The sequence below is a fragment of the Ailuropoda melanoleuca genome, chromosome 2 (genome assembly GCF_002007445.2).
Source record: "Ailuropoda melanoleuca isolate Jingjing chromosome 2, ASM200744v2, whole genome shotgun sequence".
Classification (NCBI taxonomy): domain Eukaryota; kingdom Metazoa; phylum Chordata; class Mammalia; order Carnivora; family Ursidae; genus Ailuropoda; species Ailuropoda melanoleuca.
Window position 1 is genome coordinate 191,060,563 of NC_048219.1, and position 17,591 is coordinate 191,078,153.

General features: G+C 36.1%; 1 protein-coding gene across 2 annotated transcripts in view; it reads left to right on the plus strand.

Moving 5' to 3' along the window:
• PSMD1 (proteasome 26S subunit, non-ATPase 1) overlaps positions 1 to 17,591 on the plus strand; it is a 90,295-nt gene that overhangs the window by 56,317 nt on the left and 16,387 nt on the right. For both annotated transcript variants that reach the window (XM_011222659.3, XM_002917439.4), the window contains exons 17-18: positions 7,713 to 7,827; positions 10,903 to 11,019. In XM_011222659.3, the coding sequence (XP_011220961.1) occupies positions 7,713 to 7,827; positions 10,903 to 11,019 (232 nt within the window). The remainder of the gene's footprint in view (positions 1 to 7,712; positions 7,828 to 10,902; positions 11,020 to 17,591) is intronic.

The following is a 17,591-nucleotide window of genomic DNA, read 5'->3' on the forward strand; positions in this document are numbered from 1 at the left end:
ATGGGCAGTTTACAATATCACAGCACTCTCTTACAACAGTGCTTCATTAAGCTGACCCCTGGTTGTTGTAAGTTTTTGACTAGATTCTATAAAAGTTCATTCTGATGGTTTTTGCCAGTTTGTTACTGCCAGAGAGAGCTGCTTATGACCGTATCCACTTTTGTCAAGAACAAAAGAATAAGATATTTTTTTAAGTATCAGTGAAACTCTATAGAACAACTTGATTTCATGAAATGACAGTGTCCTTTAATCAGAAGAATTCTTATATCTAGAATTATAGTTGATGATCATAAAAAACCCAAATATTTGATGTAGATTTGCTCAGCTCTGCAAGTCTTCAGTAATCACTGTAATCAGCTATCAGAAGTAGACTTTTATCATCAAGGCACTTATTTAAATACCAGAAATTGGGGCACCTGGGTGGCACAGTCATTAAGCGTCTGCCTTTGGCTCAGGGCGTGATCCCAGCGTTCTGGGATCGAGTCCCACATCAGGCTCCTCCGCTGGGAGCCTGCTTCTTCCTCTCACACTCCCCCTGCTTGTGTTCCCTCTCTCGCTGGCTGTCTCTCTGTCAAATAAATAAATAAAAATCTTTTAAAATAAATAAATAAATAAATAAATAAATAAATAAATAAATAAATACCAGAAATGAATTAAACTTTCTGAGAATTGAAGTATATTTATGTTCATTTTTATAAAATCATATTTATAAAATAATACTTTAATAATCTACAAGTATATAGCATCTCACTCATACTGTAAGACTTCCTTGGTTTGCTCATTTTAAGGGGTGGTAGGAATGTGCTAATAATACTATAACTTTTTGAATATCATAGGCTTGAATATTACAGATTTCTCTAGGTCCAGGAATTCAATTTGATATTTTTAAGAGCCATTTTCTTACTGTGGTGAAGTAGAATTCTTTGTATAAATCTTCTGAATCTACTTTCTTTTCATCTTTTGAGATATTTTTGCCCTATTTTGGTAGTGCCTGAAAGAAACAATCTGGAAATAAAGCAAAAGCTTATTTAAAACTATAGCTATTTTTAATTATCTGAAATCTACTAAAATGATTTAAACATATATATATTAAAGATAAGACTAAATTTGTACGATTTAGGGCAGGATCTGTGTAATTTTATTTTTTATTATGCTTCACGTGTTGTAGATATATCTTAACTGCTGAAGTGAAAATCCACAAATAGCAGCAGCTTGGGATACAGAGATTATGGGATAAAAGTATGCTGGGGAAACAAAACTGCTTTCTTCTTTCTCAGTTATTTTCCTGATAATGAATATTTGACGCATTTCTTTTATATTGTAATGAAAATAAAATTCAAAAAATACATCTCTGCCTGTTTTTTTTTTAAGATTTTATTTATCCATTTGATAGAGCGTGCATAAGCAGGAGGGAGCTGCAGAGGGAGAGGGAGAAGCAAGCTCCCTGCTGAGCAGGGAGCCCAATGGGGCGGGGTGGGGGTGGGGCTCTATCCCAGGACCCTGGGAACATGACCTGAGCCGAAGGCAGATGCTTAACCAACTGAGCCACCCAGGCACCCCTCTCCCCACTTTTTAACCTAATGATATTCTCTTTTTTATTTTTATAAACTGGCCAAAAAAGAAGGAGAACAAGAAAAGTTGCTACAATTCCCACCACATGTAGCTCCATTGTTAAAAACAAATGCAGCTAGCACATTTATAACTGTCCGAGTAAATATACTTTTAAATTTAACATAGCAAAATATAAATATGAAAAAGCTGTCATACATAACACATTTTATGCTAATACAGTGGTTTCCAAACTATTGAATTCCTTGCTCTCTACTTCCCCCACTCAATAAAACAAAATCCACTATTTTCCTGTGACTTGATAATTTCTAGACATTTGTTTTTCTAAATATGTTCATGGAGGGACGCCTGGGTGGCTCAGTAGGTTGAGTGTCCGACTCTTGGCTTTGACTCCACTCGTGGTCTGGGGTCGTGGGGGGTTGAGCCCCACACCTGGCTCGCGCACAGCGGGGAGTCTACGTGTCCCTCTCCTGCCTCTCCCCTTGTTCACACACGCCCCCCCATCAATCAATCAAATCTATTTAAAAAATAAATAAATATGTTCATGGAGACACAGATGAGTTTTTATTGCTAATCAGGGATTAGTCATTTAAATACTTTGTTATAAATGCTGTTCTAGGGATTATATCAAACAACAGGAATTATTTTGTGATGTTATCTAAGCGATAAACGTTTGTATAGAAAAGCTAAGATTCAAGTAGCGCTAGATTTATCTAAAATAAGTGAAAGAAAGCCTGTGGACTATTATTAAAGATTTTGTGTATTTTCTTTTAATTTCTCACCATCTGTTGCCTTTCCTCCCCTCTCTCTTTTTGTTTCCACCTTACAGTTTATTTGTTGAAGAAACCAGGTTATTATAACTGTCAAGGTTGCACAATATGGATTTTGCTAATTGCATCCTGCCTCCCTAGTGTAATAAAAAAATTTTTTTTTGGTCTTATGTATTTCCTGTAAATTGACAGTTGGATCTTGAGGCTTGGTCGCATTGAGGTTCAATGTCTCTCTCTCTTTCTCTGTCTCTTTTTTGGAGGGGCAGGGCTGGCAATGTACATTCGGTCGATTTGTTTCCATTTTTATGATGTTAGTGGTCATTGATTAAATTATGCTGAGGTCCATTAATTCATTCCAAGCCTCAAAGTGATGGTGATATTTGTTTTACCATTTATTCATTTATTAACTGTGACTTTAAAATTTTTATATTTATGCATACATTTTATGTGTGTTATATGTTTAGACAAAGATTAATGTGCCGAAGTTTTGCTTTCAGCGAGTATTTACATTCCAGTCATTGCTTAGAAGGATTCTTTTGTCCTTTTAGAGCTACTTGCTAAAAATTAAAATAAACATAGAATATTCTGGTTTTATTTTACTCTTGAAGGGACTGAATATCTAGCTAATTTATTAAAGAATGTATCATTTCTTGTCCTAACACTTTACTGAAGAATGTGTCTGGGTTGGAACTGTTACAGACTGAGAAACTTAACAATTTTTTTTATGTTCTTTGAGTTTATAGCCCTCAACCTATTTTAGTCTTTATGGTAATCAACTAGGTAAAGCTCTACATTAAGCTCCCAGTATTTATATTCACTGGCAAAATTTTCTCTGAACCTCGTGAAACTGTTAATATCCTATTCTAAGTATAATACTTTTTTAACAAGTGAGCATCATAAAATAAATGAAGTTTTAAGATACATTTAGAATAAGCTCTTTGGTGTCAGTTTTCCCTGGAATGTCCTGCCCTTGCTGCAGCTGAGGGACAAGTGGGTAAATGTTCTCTGTGCCCTTAGCTCCTTAAAAAGCTGGTGAAGAGATCTGGAAGTCAGGACTCTGAATACAACCAGCTTTCTAGGTTCAATATCCAACTCACTTTATATTATTTTGAATGAATGTTTGGACATGAGTTACCTCCCCTTTTTTACAAATAAGAACCCAAACTACAGCTAGGGTGGCCAGATTCCTGGTTCTGATCCAAAGGCAATTTCTGGTAATGCATTTAGATTTCAGTGATTGTAGTATAGTATTCTACTCTACCATACCACCAACTTTCTCCAGCATGAATAAGGTGGAACAGATACCACTTTATGGATAATGCAGTTAAGGCTCAGAGAGATTTAGTGATTGCCACTCTGTTATTAAATGACTGCACTGGAATTGGAATTCAAGTCTTTCTGATTCCAAGCCACAGCAAAATGAAGGCAAGAGGAGAAGAAGGCAGAGCAATTAATTAAGGAGTCGCTATTATTTCCAGTGAGAGGTGATTGGGGCCTGAAACAGGCAATGGGAATAAATAAAATTTAAGGGTTTCACTGGATTTGGTGGCAGATAAGATGTGGGGAATGAGGGAAAAGAATGATTAAAAAAGATATGAGTTTCCCAGGTATGTAAATGAACTGTCATGGCGGGAGAAGTAGTGTAGGGGAGGGGTGCCCCTTATTCCTCTTTCTGTGTGTACTGCTGTATGTTGATTGAGGTGTTTGTGGTTATATTTGAAGACATTCAGTAGGTACTTGGAAATTCAGGATACTACTCAGATTTAGTCTTTTGGTAGGGAATGCGAGGAAGCTCAGCAGAGGGTGTATTCTTAATTCCTTTGTCATGTGTTAATCCTATGGCATTTACCTAGTGAGAATCATAAATTCACAGTTCTACCAAGGGGACTACCCTGTGGTTTATGGCCTCACCAATTTCCCTCTGTGATGGACCCCATGTGCCTAGAACAGTGTTTCTGCCTATATACATATATTGCTGTATTTTTCCTTTTCTACTGAAGATAGATTAGAAAAAAGACATCAGATCAAAGCATCTGATTTATAACAGGATTTAATGTTGAGGTTACACAGAATATTTAGTAAAGAAACAGTTAATAGCCAGTGTGTTGAAAGAAAGGAGTTCATATATACAGTTTATGGTCAGATGATATGGCACTGATTTGTGCATATATCCTTGCACAGTTCCTGCTCTGTGGAAAGTTTGTACAGATAGTAAAGTTGGCAAGTTGACTGTTAGCTACAAGCCAAGAAATGTTATTGAAACAACAAATTAGAATTAAGTACCTATTTTGGGGTGTTTCAGGCCTTACCTATGTGATCTCCCTACTGAGAACTTCAAAGCACATAAAATTAAAAGACACTCAGTTAGCCCTTATGAAGCAACACAGGTACTTGTTAACTCCCCCCCCTTTTTTATTATGTAAGCTAAATTATAAACTTAAGCAGGCAGGGGAACAGGGAAGGGCTTGATTCTGCTGCCCCCCCCCCCCAGAGGTTAACCTTTAGGCCCTGAACCTAGTAGAAAATACTTATTGGTTAAGTCTCTAAATGTAAATTTAGTTTGGCTCCCTTTGTCATTTACTGAATAATAAAAGTTATTTTATATTTAATATCTAGCACCGTGCTGCTAATAATTTATGGAAAATAAAAAATATAGAAAACACAGCCTTGGCCCTTGGGATATGTGTGCACTCTTGAGTTGGTGTTATTTGTAACTAACTTGGTGACAAAATGCTTGAGTTTGTCAGGGGATTTGAGTATCAAGTGTTATGGACAGAAATTTAAGTTCTTTGCCTAACAGGAGCACAGAATAAAAGTTAAATGATGGTACTGTCAACTATAAGTTGCAGAATGATTCTCCAGCAGCCTCTTTGATGTAATATCACTTTAAATTCCATAGGAATATTTCTCATCAAAGAAATATCCTATAACAATGAACATTGATTTAAACCCTTTGATGGTTGTTTTTTTTTTTTTTTAAGATTTTATTTACTTACTTGAGAGTGTTTGTGAGCAGGGGAATCAGGAGAGGGAGAGGAAGAGAATCTCAAGCAGGCCTCTTGCTGAGCATAGAGCCCGACACATGGTTTGATCTCACAACCCTGAGATCATGACCTGAGCCAAAATCAACAGTGGGATGCCTAACTGACTGAGCCACCCAGGCGCCCTGGTTGGTTCATTTTTAAAAGTCATAGAACTAGGCACATCTGGGTGGCTCAGTTAAACGTCTGCCTTCAGCTCAGGTCATGATCCCAGCAGCGGGTTTCTTGCTCAGTGGGGAGCCTGCTTCTCCCTCTACCTGCCATTCCCCCTGCTTGTGCTCTCTGTCTCTCTCTCTGACAAATAAATAAATAAAATCTTTTAAAAAAGAAAAAAACGTAGAATTATAAAGTAGGAAAGACATTATGGAACTTCTAGTCCCATTCCTTCATTTTTTGTACATAGAAAGGGATCCCAGAAGGTTTGGTTCATTGAACTTTGTCTAAATTATCCCAGCTATTTAGAGGCAAGACAGGAACTGGAACGTGGGTTTTTGACTTCATGGCTTCCTCTTATATAATATATTGTTGTTTATGTCAGTGTGCATTAACTGAAGGTATATATATATTATTACCGTATCTTCAGTTATTTATTCCTTTTGTTTTTTATATTATTCCAGCAAAAGAAAAGCCATCTCTAATTACAAAAATAAAAGAAAGTGACTTGCCTAATGTCACATACCAAGAAATTAGCAAAACTAGAGTTAGAACCCAGATCCTCTGTTTCCTAGTACATTGCGTCTTTTACAATACCAAGGTTTTTCTCCATATTGTTGCCGTTAGTATTATTTACAGATTATTCCTACTAGGAAGCTTAGTCAAACTGAGAACATTTTCAAGAAAGAGTGATAGACTTTGTTGTAAGGAGGAAATCCAGCCTTCTCTTGTAGCAAAATTTCACTTTTCTGGATAGTTTTCACAAATTTGGCTCTACTCCATTTGAAATCTGAATTTACCACTTACTCGAGTTTGAGGCTGGAGGACAATTCCAACAGAGTTATGGATTTGAATTGGTCTGTAGGTAGTAACTGCTTTTATTCACAACAAAATAATGTTTAAAATTTTTTTTTAAAAAGCCTTTATTGAATGTAGTTATATGGATAGCCTTTTTAAGTTTTTATTGAAGTGTAATATACATCTGAAAACATGCAGATAATTAGTCTACAGCTTGATGAATTTTTACAACTGAACACACACTGTAACCAGCACCCAGTTTGAGATCATTATCAGCTGCCCAGATACTCCCCTACATTCTCTTCTAGTTACTGCCCCCATCCTGCTGCCCCTAAAGACTAGCCACCATAAAAATGAGGTCGGGTCTTTCATTAGTCAGGGCCGTCCTGTTTTTTTGTCCTCGCTGAAATATGAAGAGGTTGAGAAAAGAACGATTTCTAGGGCGCCTGGGTGGCTCAGTCGGTTGAGCGTCCAACTCTTGATTTTGGTCCAGGTCATGGGATCGAGCTCCATGTCGGACTCTGCGCAGCTCTGCTCCTCCCCACACTCTGTTCCTCCTCACACTTGCTCTCCCTCTCTTTGTCTCAAATAAATAAATAAAATCTTTTTTTTTTTTAAAGAACAGTTTTCTGTCCTTTTCAACACAACAATAATTGCTAAAGGAAAAAAAAACCCAGAATTTTTTCATTATCAAGGCATATTTACCAATTTGATATTCAATCAGAGTTATACTGGGCGATTCAGATCTTCTGTGCAGCTTTGGAAACATCCCAGAGTCTCTTTAACAGCTTTAGTCTTCTGATACAAAACACGAAGTAAGCAAGAAAGATAAGAATTGATGTAGAGCATTGTGTGCCCCCCACACCCTCATGGTTTTTTTTTTTTAATATTTTTTTTAATATTTTTTATTTATTTATTCAACAGAGAGAGAGAGACAGCCAGCGAGAGAGGGAACACAAGCAGGGGGAGTGGGAGAGGAAGAAGCAGGCTCATAGCAGAGGAGCCTGATGTGGGGCTCGATCTCACAACGCCAGGATCACGCCCTGAGCCAAAGGCAGGCGCTTAACCGCTGTGCCACCCAGGCGCCCCCACCCTCATGGTTATTACCCACTATGGAGGAGGCACAAAGGAATGACTGTAATGCTCTAATACGGAGTTATGGTTGAGGAATCACTGATAAGTTCTGCTTTCTTTGTGTATATTCTCTGAATACTGAAGATAGATTTTTAATATCAATAATTTCAATTTTTAATTCTCCAACTTCTGTGCGAAATATAACTGTTGTTTCCCATAAGTTTAAAAAAAATGATTAAAATTCTTCCATCTTGCTTTAAAATATTTCACCTATAGCACTGTCTTCACTTCCTCTGTTTCTTATCAGGACCCCTGAACAGTGCCCCAGCGTTGTTTCATTGTTGTCAGAGAGTTACAATCCTCACGTGCGTTATGGAGCTGCTATGGCCCTGGGCATCTGCTGTGCTGGTACAGGAAACAAGGTAAAGTCCAAAGCTGGTGGGGTCAGTTCTTTCCTGGCACTGGGCTGTTTTCCCTCACAGAAACGTCTGTACAACCGCCGTAAAAAGACAAGTGTGGTGTGATCTATAAGAGTTAACTTGTCTCACAGAGCTTCCCAGAACTTCCTTCCTCACTTTACCATGCTGGGTTGCTCAAAGCCAGTTAAGAACAAACCACCACACTGCATGGGTGACCAAACAATGCTGTTGAATTTCTTTTTGAAAACATTGATTTCTTAAAAAAAAAAAAAGATAAAGATAAAATATTCTTTTTCTTAAAAGAATTACTCTGGTCATTTTACATGGTAATTTATATGTTTAATTGGCATGATTAGTATTGTGGAAATCAAGGTTCTTGTATGAGACCACCAAAAGAAGCTAACTTTGATTCTTTTTTTTTGTTTGTTTTTGTTTTAAGCAAATCACTTAACTGCTATTTTCCTGATTCTCCTCACAAATGTAATAGGTAACGTGATATTTGTTAAATCCTCAAAAGTGACAATATAAAGAGTTGAGTTAGGCAAGCAAATGACTGTAAAATATAGTTCATCATGAGATTCATAAAGAAATGCCCTGTTGCTTAAACAAGTATTCTTTATTCACAGCAATGACACAATCATCACATTTTTGCCTTTCAAAGCACAAACACACACACCTTAACCACCCCCAAAACATGAACTTTTCTCTTAATGGAGTCCGTGCATGCATAGAGGGGTGTGTGTGTGAGAGAGAGAGAACACAGACATGATGAGAATGAGAACATAAAGAACAAGAATATAGCTAGATTATGCTCCCAATGTCTTTACATTAGAGGAGGAGTCATTTTTTTTTAATCCTCTCTTGTCCACAATAAAATAAAACAGTTGATTGAGTCCAGATTGATTGAATCCAGGAATAAAATTTTGCTCCACTTTTTCTCTAATAAAGAGTATTAGTATTCGATACAAATAACTTTTTCTAGTTACATAAAACATTCCTGAAGCTAGGAATTAAAATGGGCATTTTCACTATATGTGATAAAAATTGCATAAAAATTTTTATAGAGAGACATCCTCTTCCAGTATTCTCATTCATCTCCTTACCCTGCTTTATTTTTTCTTCATAGGACTTATCACCACCTGACATATTTTTACACCTATTTATTTATTATCTGTCTCCTCTGCCCTGAAATGTAAGGTCCCTAAGAACAAAATGTTCACTGTTAGAACCTAAAGTCAGACCTGGCACATAGTAGGCGTTCAGTAAATATTTGTCAAATCAATGAAGAGGGGAAGATCCTTTAAGGATATGATGGTGAACAAGTTGAGCATAGTCTCTGTCCTCACAGAGATTTGTTTTTAAAGTGTTTTCTTTTCGGGGAGAATTTCTTACATGAGAATGTATCTCCAGTTTTATTATAGAAATATCATTGGGTTTATAAAATACAGTTTATAGATATTGGCCTTCATTTTTTTTCTGGAACACATCTGTTCCATAAACAAAGGAAAATTATAGTTGGATGTTTTATGAGGTATTTTCCCCCTCAGGTCTTCAGTAGACATTTATGTCAAGCCTCGTAAGTTAAATGTATATTAGATTTTTTTTTCTTTCCAGATTATTATAAACTTAATATGATATCTAGGAGCAAATGTTTTTTGAGACACAGCATCTGACAAGTTAATTCAATGAAAAATTTTTATTACTCATACTAAGCAAGTCTGCTTTATTTCTAAATAGTTTGTGTCGTCTGTATAACAATACCTATCTGACCAAGGTTTGGTGCTTTATTTTTATTTCTTAAAAACTGAAAAAATTTTTTATCCTAAAATATATCTTTGAGGTTATATCACATACCTCAAAGACCAAGTTAGTGTCTTTTAACTTATAAGTTGGAAATTTGGTTATATTTTTATCGAGACTACCTCATAAGTGGTATTGACAATACTATGAGTAGTGTTTGAAAAACTCTGCACAATGTCACCACGTTTTTCAGTGAAATGGGGAGAAAGAATACATTTATCTGGTATGCATATTATCTGTTAACAGCTCTGATCTTTAAAATAAATGAATCCACATGTAAAGAAATCTGAAGTTGTTTTTTAAAAAAAAAAAAAGAATTCAATTTATTCTTTCTTTCCTTGGCCTTGAAACAAAGGATATTTAAGGAATGGCATACTGTATTAAGAAATAAATTTGGTAATTTTGTAAACCCATTGCTTTGTTCCTCCGGATTTATACCTACCAAGACCTTATAAGGAATGTTATGAAGTGGCACTTAACAAAGTTCTTGCACGTTGTTAACGGTGAAAGGGTGTTAAGGGTGAAAGAGTTCTTGGTCAAATACAGTGAACAAATGCTGGGATAAACAAAGTTCGAGTGATTTCTTTAATAAGGCTCTGGATGTTTTGGTATGATGTTCATAGGGTATTTGATAAGCTGCAGGAGGACGTGTTACGTAGTGCTCGGGAACTACCAACTTACTGCACCCGGGAATCCTTTTTTCATAGAACTGATTATTCTGAAGAATATGATACTGGGGAAATCCTATTAAACATCGATTTAATCTTTTATGTTAGGTCTTATAAAATCATCAAAGTCATTACCCTACCCTAGCATTTGAAGGAAGTTGGATACTTATTCCAGGTTTTGGGGTCCGACTGGCCTGAGTGCTCTGCTTGTTTGACTTTCAGCGAATTTCTTAACCCCGGTTTCTTTGTTTATAAAGATTGTTTTATGTTGTTGTTATTTTTGGTTTTGTTTTAGGATTAATAGAATTATATGGGATAACATGTATAAAATACTGTTTTGCCTGGAAAATAATAGGTGTTTATCACACATTAATCTCATTTTCTATTACCTTCTTTTTGACGATTTTGACCTCAAGACAGGAGCACGCATTCTACAAGCTTCCTTCTCACTTTAATTGATTTATATTGAAACTTAAAGCATACTCAGTTGCAAGTAGTCTTTAAAGAACTCAATACAATGTTAGATGAAAATATTGACTTAGAATTACAATAACTAATTTGAAAATCCAGCTATACCAGCTTAATTTAAAGTTGTTTTTAATGCTTTCAGGAAGCAATTAATTTGTTAGAACCGATGACAAATGACCCTGTGAACTATGTGAGGCAAGGAGCTCTGATAGCTTCGGCTCTCATCATGATCCAGCAGACTGAAATCACTTGTCCAAAGGTGAGCAAACAAAAAAATTCTCCAGAAGAGAGCTAGTTCAGGTTTTTCTTTAGTACTTCTCTTCTTTTAAGGACATTTTCCCCTCAAATCTAGTGGACATTAAACTCAAAGGAGGTAAAAAAGGTGGGTAAGAGATACCTTTAATTATATAATACTCTTTAAATGCATTTTTTACAGATTTGTAGTCACTTTGTTAATTAAACTACTTAGCCATACTTGAAAAATTAGCACTTATAGGTTGATGAAATCATAAAAAGGATCTTTAATTTTTGCCTCCTACTGTCTTTTTAAAATGTGTTTAGTATAATAACTTGTTCCTCTGATACAGGATGCAAACTCAGGCAGTCCATGACTTTTTGATTCATCTTTTGGAGGTAATAAAAAGTCCTACGTTCATTTTATATGGTATATACAATCTCAGTTTAGAAATGAGTATATCTAGGGGCGCCTGGGTGGCACAGTCATTAAGCGTCTGCCTTTGGCTCAGGGCGTGATCCCGGCGTTGTGGGATCGAGCCCCACATCGGGCTCCTCTGCTATGAGCCTGCTTCTTCCTCTCCCACTCCCCCTGCTTGTGTTCCCTCTCTAGCTGACTGTCTGTCGAATAAATAAATAAAATCTTTAAAAAAAAAAAAAAAGAAATGAGTATATCTAGATTCTCTGTTAGAATGTCACTGCCCCCCTAACTGCACCTCCCCTAACAGAGATCTTTTGGGCAGGGTTTCACATGGCTTCAGGATGGCCTTTTTTCCTTTCTGACCCACATCCGTTCACAGAACCAGTTCTGCATATTTTGACCTTGTAGCTAGGAGTGTAATATATGATTCTCAGTGTAGCTTTACTGCCCTTAACCTCTCCTTCCTCCTCTTTGTCTTCTTCTCCCTCTTCTTCTCCATCTCCCTCACCCTCTTTGCTAGTACCTCCGTGGATAGCTAATGCCTCTTAACTTTTCATGTCAGATGTCCGTCCACAGTGACCGCTGATCTTATTAAGCTCTTCACGTGGTCCCTCTGAAGCCTATCTTTAGGCTTGGAGTGAGGGTCAAAGACCCACAGCTCACTTTTCCCACAGAAATCCTCCTCACACATCCTCCTGCAGTCCACTTCTCATAGATACCCTGTGGATGGCCCCCAGCACAGATCTGAGACATTTACTTTAAAATTTCCTCGTAACAATCTCCCAGACATCATGTTAGACTATGATATCTAATGTATCTTGGCACCTCAGCCAGAATTTCTCATTTTGTTGAGAAAAATGCACAGATCTTATTCACATGTACTAAAAATTCACTTTTGATATATTAAACAGGTATGTATAGCTTATGCAATAATTTCAGAACTTCTTATTCTTAACTTGAAATTAGGGCATTTAATTCCGTATTATTTTGCCTCTATTTGAGAAACAGTCGAAAAATTGACAACTGGAGAAACCATTGGTGTACTGCCTTCTGCCTCAACATCCTCATTTTCAGCAAAGTAGATTGATGGGGTGAGGGAGGGTAGAGAAGAAAAAAATTTCCAGAACTCATTGATTTTTCATTCTCATTTTATAGAACTTCGTTTAATAGATTCCCATTTCTAAGCAGTTGCTGTTGTTTTTATTTCATTTATCCAGTGCTGCTCTCTCTCTCTGTCAGAATCATTTGTAAGACTTCCAAAAATTGGATTATTGCAAAAATAGAATCCCAACTTCTCATTCTGTTTTAATAATATATTACTTCATTTATTATATCTTCTAGAACATAAACGTCTTTTCAAAGAGTCCACAATTTTTTTTGGCTTTTGTTTTTAAATATAGCAGTTCCAGTATGAATAGCTTTTGCATCTTTTATTTCTGCTTTTGATCTTCAGAGCTTTATCAGCTGGGGGTTATCCAATTGAGTAATGTTGTTGAAGAAGTAATTTAGGCCATGGACTGCACCTCTCCTAACAGTAATATATAGATACTTAACTCACTTTGGCCTCACATGTTGCTTTCATGTTATTTGTCTTGTGAACAAGACAAATGTTTTACTATCTTTTCGTCCTCTGCTGTAGGATTTTGTTGATTTTTCAACCATAAACTCTGCACCAACACTGACAGGGTCTTTTGGAGTGGGGGTGGAGTAGGGTAGGCTGTGTAGTTTGAAAAAGCATTCAACTGTTTATCCTAATAAATAAAACTTTTTCACATTTAGAAAAAGTGAAAAAATACAGAATTTAAATAATTAGTATTTTTTAATCATTCAGTAAAATGCCATTGAACCAAATCCTAGCCGATGTGAATACATGGGGAGCACTTCCATCTTCAGGTTGTATCAGAATCTTGACTATTAATTAAGAATGTTGAAATGCAGTTAGAGCTACTAGCTGTTGCCATTAATGTAAACTCTGTGGGGAAAGTTAAATGTGTACCCTACCGACTATGGAAGCAAAGCTGTGTATGCCAGTGTAAAGCTCTAGTATTTTTTCAGGAAACACTATTCCTTAGAGGGAAATTGTTAACTCAGCTCATGAATTCTTAAAGTTCGAGTTCTATTTCACTGTTTTCTGCTATCAAGCATGCAATAAAGACTTCTCTGGACTGTCATTTATATCATCTCTCTTTTATCTGATAATTGCTAACAAGACAACTTGATACTCTTTTGGAATGGTATGTGACATTTTGCTGAAAAGAAAAAGCTGTTAAAAAGCTTGAAGAGGGGTGCCTGGGTGGTCAGTCCGTTAAGCGTCTGACTCTTGGTTTCGGCTCAGGTCCTGACCTCGTAGTCATGGGATCGAGCCCCACTTTGGGCTCTGTGCTCAGCATGGAGTTGGCTTCAGATTTTCTCTCCCTCTCCCTCCTCCTCTGCCCCTCCATGCACACACGCACTCTCCCTCTCTCTCGCTCTCTTTCAAATAAAAAAAAAAAAAAAAAAGTTTAAAGAGAAGTAAGTTCTCAAGACTACAGAGTTCTAGTCACAAGGTTGAAAACTGGTGCACAAAATCAGTTGGAAGTAAAATGGAGATGAAGTGCTGATTTCATCAAGACTATAACCACTCCTCAGAGGAATCCAAAAAGGACATTTGTCAGATAGTTTGTGAAATACACAATGGAAAGTTCCAAAGGAAGTATTTTATGTAAGCATGATATATATGACATCTTTTTGCAGAATGCTGTCTTAATGCTTAGTTCTATACACTGTAGTCTCGGTTTAAGTAATTCCAGTGCATCTTTGCTTTTTTCTTCTTTTTTTTTTTTTTTGAAGATTTTATTTATTTATTTGACAGAGAGAGACAGCCAGTGAGAGAGGGAACACAAGCAGAGGGAGTGGGAGAGGAAGAAGCAGGCTCCTAGAGGAGGAGCCTAATGTGGGGCTCGATCCCAGAACGCTGGGATCACGCCCTGAGCCGAAGGCAGGCGTTTAACGACTACACCACCCAGGCGCCCCTCTTTGCTTTTTTCTTCTGCCAGTTTTTTTGCTCACTCATTCTCAACAATGTAGACCCAGAAACATGTTATATACTCCTGGGTGATTACAAACACAGTTTAGAAAGCCCTTAGACCAGAGATTTAAAACCATTTAACTAGAATAATGTGCTTTTTATAGGTCCTTGGAACTATTTTCACTCAAGAACCCAGCTCTACTCTTTATGAAGGATCTATCTTTTGTTTTCCTTGTTAAATGGAATCCACCTTTAGCGTTTTTGAACATGTACATAATTAACATGTATAGAATCGGATGAAAATATTACAGTGTAAAAATAAAATATCTGGTGCTCCTCTTTGCCTAATATCACCTGCCCTAAGGTTACCTGCTTTGGGTAAGTAACCACAACTGACAGGTACTCTTTTGGCAGTAGGATCATGTTTGGCCAAGCTTGGTAAGCTTTTGCAGTTCTAAAATAACAATTTGAGTAGATTAGGCTTTTGTAAGCCATCATGGTGACCTAGAAGTATTTCTGTGGAGAAATCTTCGAATTTCTTTTTTTCTTTTTTTTTTTTTTAAGATTTTATTTATTTGACAGAGAGAGCCAGAGAGAGGGGGAACACAAGCAGGGGGAGTGGGAGAGGAAGAAGCAGGCTCATAGCGGAGGATCCTGATGTGGGGCTCGATCCCAGAACGCTGGGACCACGCCCTGAGCCGAAGGCAGACACTTAACGACTGACTCACCCAGGCGCCCCCGAAATCTTTGAATTTCTATAAGATGAAATGATAAGAATGAAATTTTGTATTATAAGGTGATAGTTTATAGCATAACACATTTATAGATGGTAATCTATATTACCATACTATTGCCTTAAGGTAGGAACTTGGACTATATTATCACAATGTCAGTGATAATATAAAGAAAGGGCTACAAGCAACTACTATAAACAAAATAATACTCATAAAACTGAGAAGGGAGCTAAAAACGTCATTTGGTATATTGATAATGGGGAAATCATGATAACATTGACAATATCTTAAGAGAATAAAGATAATTTTCATTTTAGGCATGTTTAGTTTGAGATGATAGCAAGTCAGCTGGAAATAAGATGAGAGCAAAGGAAAAGTCAGAACTGATCACAGGATTGCCTAGAATTGAATTGCCTTTTCTGTGAGACTATCATAATATAAAATGGGAAATAAATGTTTTTCTCCCACAAATTGTACTTTATATGGGGGTACCATAGTGTTCATAACAGTGAAATTGAACCAGCAAATCATGATCCTCACCATGATTGCAGTTAGTTGTTTGATCACAGTCATTTCACCTATCTTACTTCAGTTTCCCATCTGTAAGTACAGTGAGTACGTGATCTCAAACTTGCCTTCAAATTTCAGATTCTGTCCTAACCTACTAAAGTAAGAATTCTTTACGAAGAATCATAAACATGAGAAAATACTGCTCCATAAGTAATAAAATGTGAAGAAAAGAATTTTTAAATGATAAACAAGAAATAGCTCTTTGAAGTAGTCTATTTAATTGGATAATCCTATTAAATTTTTGTACTGATTTTTTTTTAATCCATTTTTTAGTTCCACTGAATGTTTGATTTCCTATTGTTTGGGCACAATTTTATATTTAAATTCTTCCTCATAATGTACATACAGTGCTTTGTCCAGTGTTACTTTTTATAAGTTCATGACATATTTCATAAACCTTTAAGCACATAAAATTTCCATCCTATATAAGGTAAGTGTTCATGTAAAATAAGTTCAGAATCAAAGGAATTTGACCTGTTGAACCAGAGTAAAAGCATCAAACCTTAGGATTTTTAAAACTAGAAGGGAATTTTATGATGATCTAGTCATGCTGGTTTTATAGTTAGAGAACATAAGACCTAAGAAGTAAGTGGCTCACTAGTGGTTACATGCTAGGTAATGGCAGAGTGAGTGAGTTCATTGTTTTTCCCATCAGATTTTGTTAGCAGTATTAGGTCACAGAGATAAACTGTGTAAGATAGGTCGTACAATCCCTGTAGGGATGACGAGACCAAAACAAAAAAAAGCTAAGTAACTTCCCTAAACAGCTTAGTGAAGCAGAGATATTTATAATATAATATAATATAATATAATATAATATAATATAATATAATATAATATAATTAATATGATATAATATAATATAATATAATATATATTTTGTCTGATTCTATATTACCCTGCACTGCACAACATGGCCTCCAAGACCAAGGCCAGTGAAGAGGGGAAGAGATTCTGAGAGAATATGTCATGCAAGTAAGGTCATTATATTAGGAAACTGAAATTTGATATTTTCTGCTTTGAGCAGATTTGGGAAGCTCCATGATCATGTGCTTCTTGAACAAGCAGACATCTTCCTGGGTGTCTACCCCTTGAAAAGCACTGGTGGGAAAACAGAGAAGTGTTTTAAGTAGGAAGCATAAAATAGTTCCCTTATTGTCAAACAGTTTTAAAGCAATCATAAATATATTGATAACATGTATTTTATAAATTTTATTTTCTAATTGTAGAAGTAATATATATTAGTTTTAGGAATACAGAAAAGAATAAAGAAACAAAATTGCCAGTAATCCCACCCTAAGTGAATTAGCACATGTTCCATTTTGGTGTGTTTTTTTGACAAGACTAATTATCATGACATGTTCTCAAAAAATTAATATGTGTGCATAATGAAAATCTTGATGTGAATGTACACTAAATCCAAAATATGCCTCACACATCTTCGGTAAAGGGTAGTTTACTTGAAGATAGAATTGAAGGATTATGCCTGCTAGGAGATCTGTAAAGGTGATGGTAAGCAAAGTAGCTGTTATTCACAGTACAATGAAAACCTCAGTGTTTGCTTGAACTGTTTAAGTCTGCTAACTGGTGCGATACGAAATCGCATTCAATGTTCCCATGAGTCTGAATCATCCACTGTGGAGCGAGGATTGAAAACAGAACTGGTGCTCCCACACCAGAAAAGTCATAACACCCATGATTTCAAACACGCAACTTTTCTGCCTTGAAATCTGGTTTATATCTCTCTTTTTTTGAATGTTGTGAATTTCAGAGCTCAAGTTTCATTATATATATATATATATATATATATTTTTTTTTTTTTTTTTTTTTTTTTTTTTTTTGGGTTTTTTTTTTTTTTTGAAAAA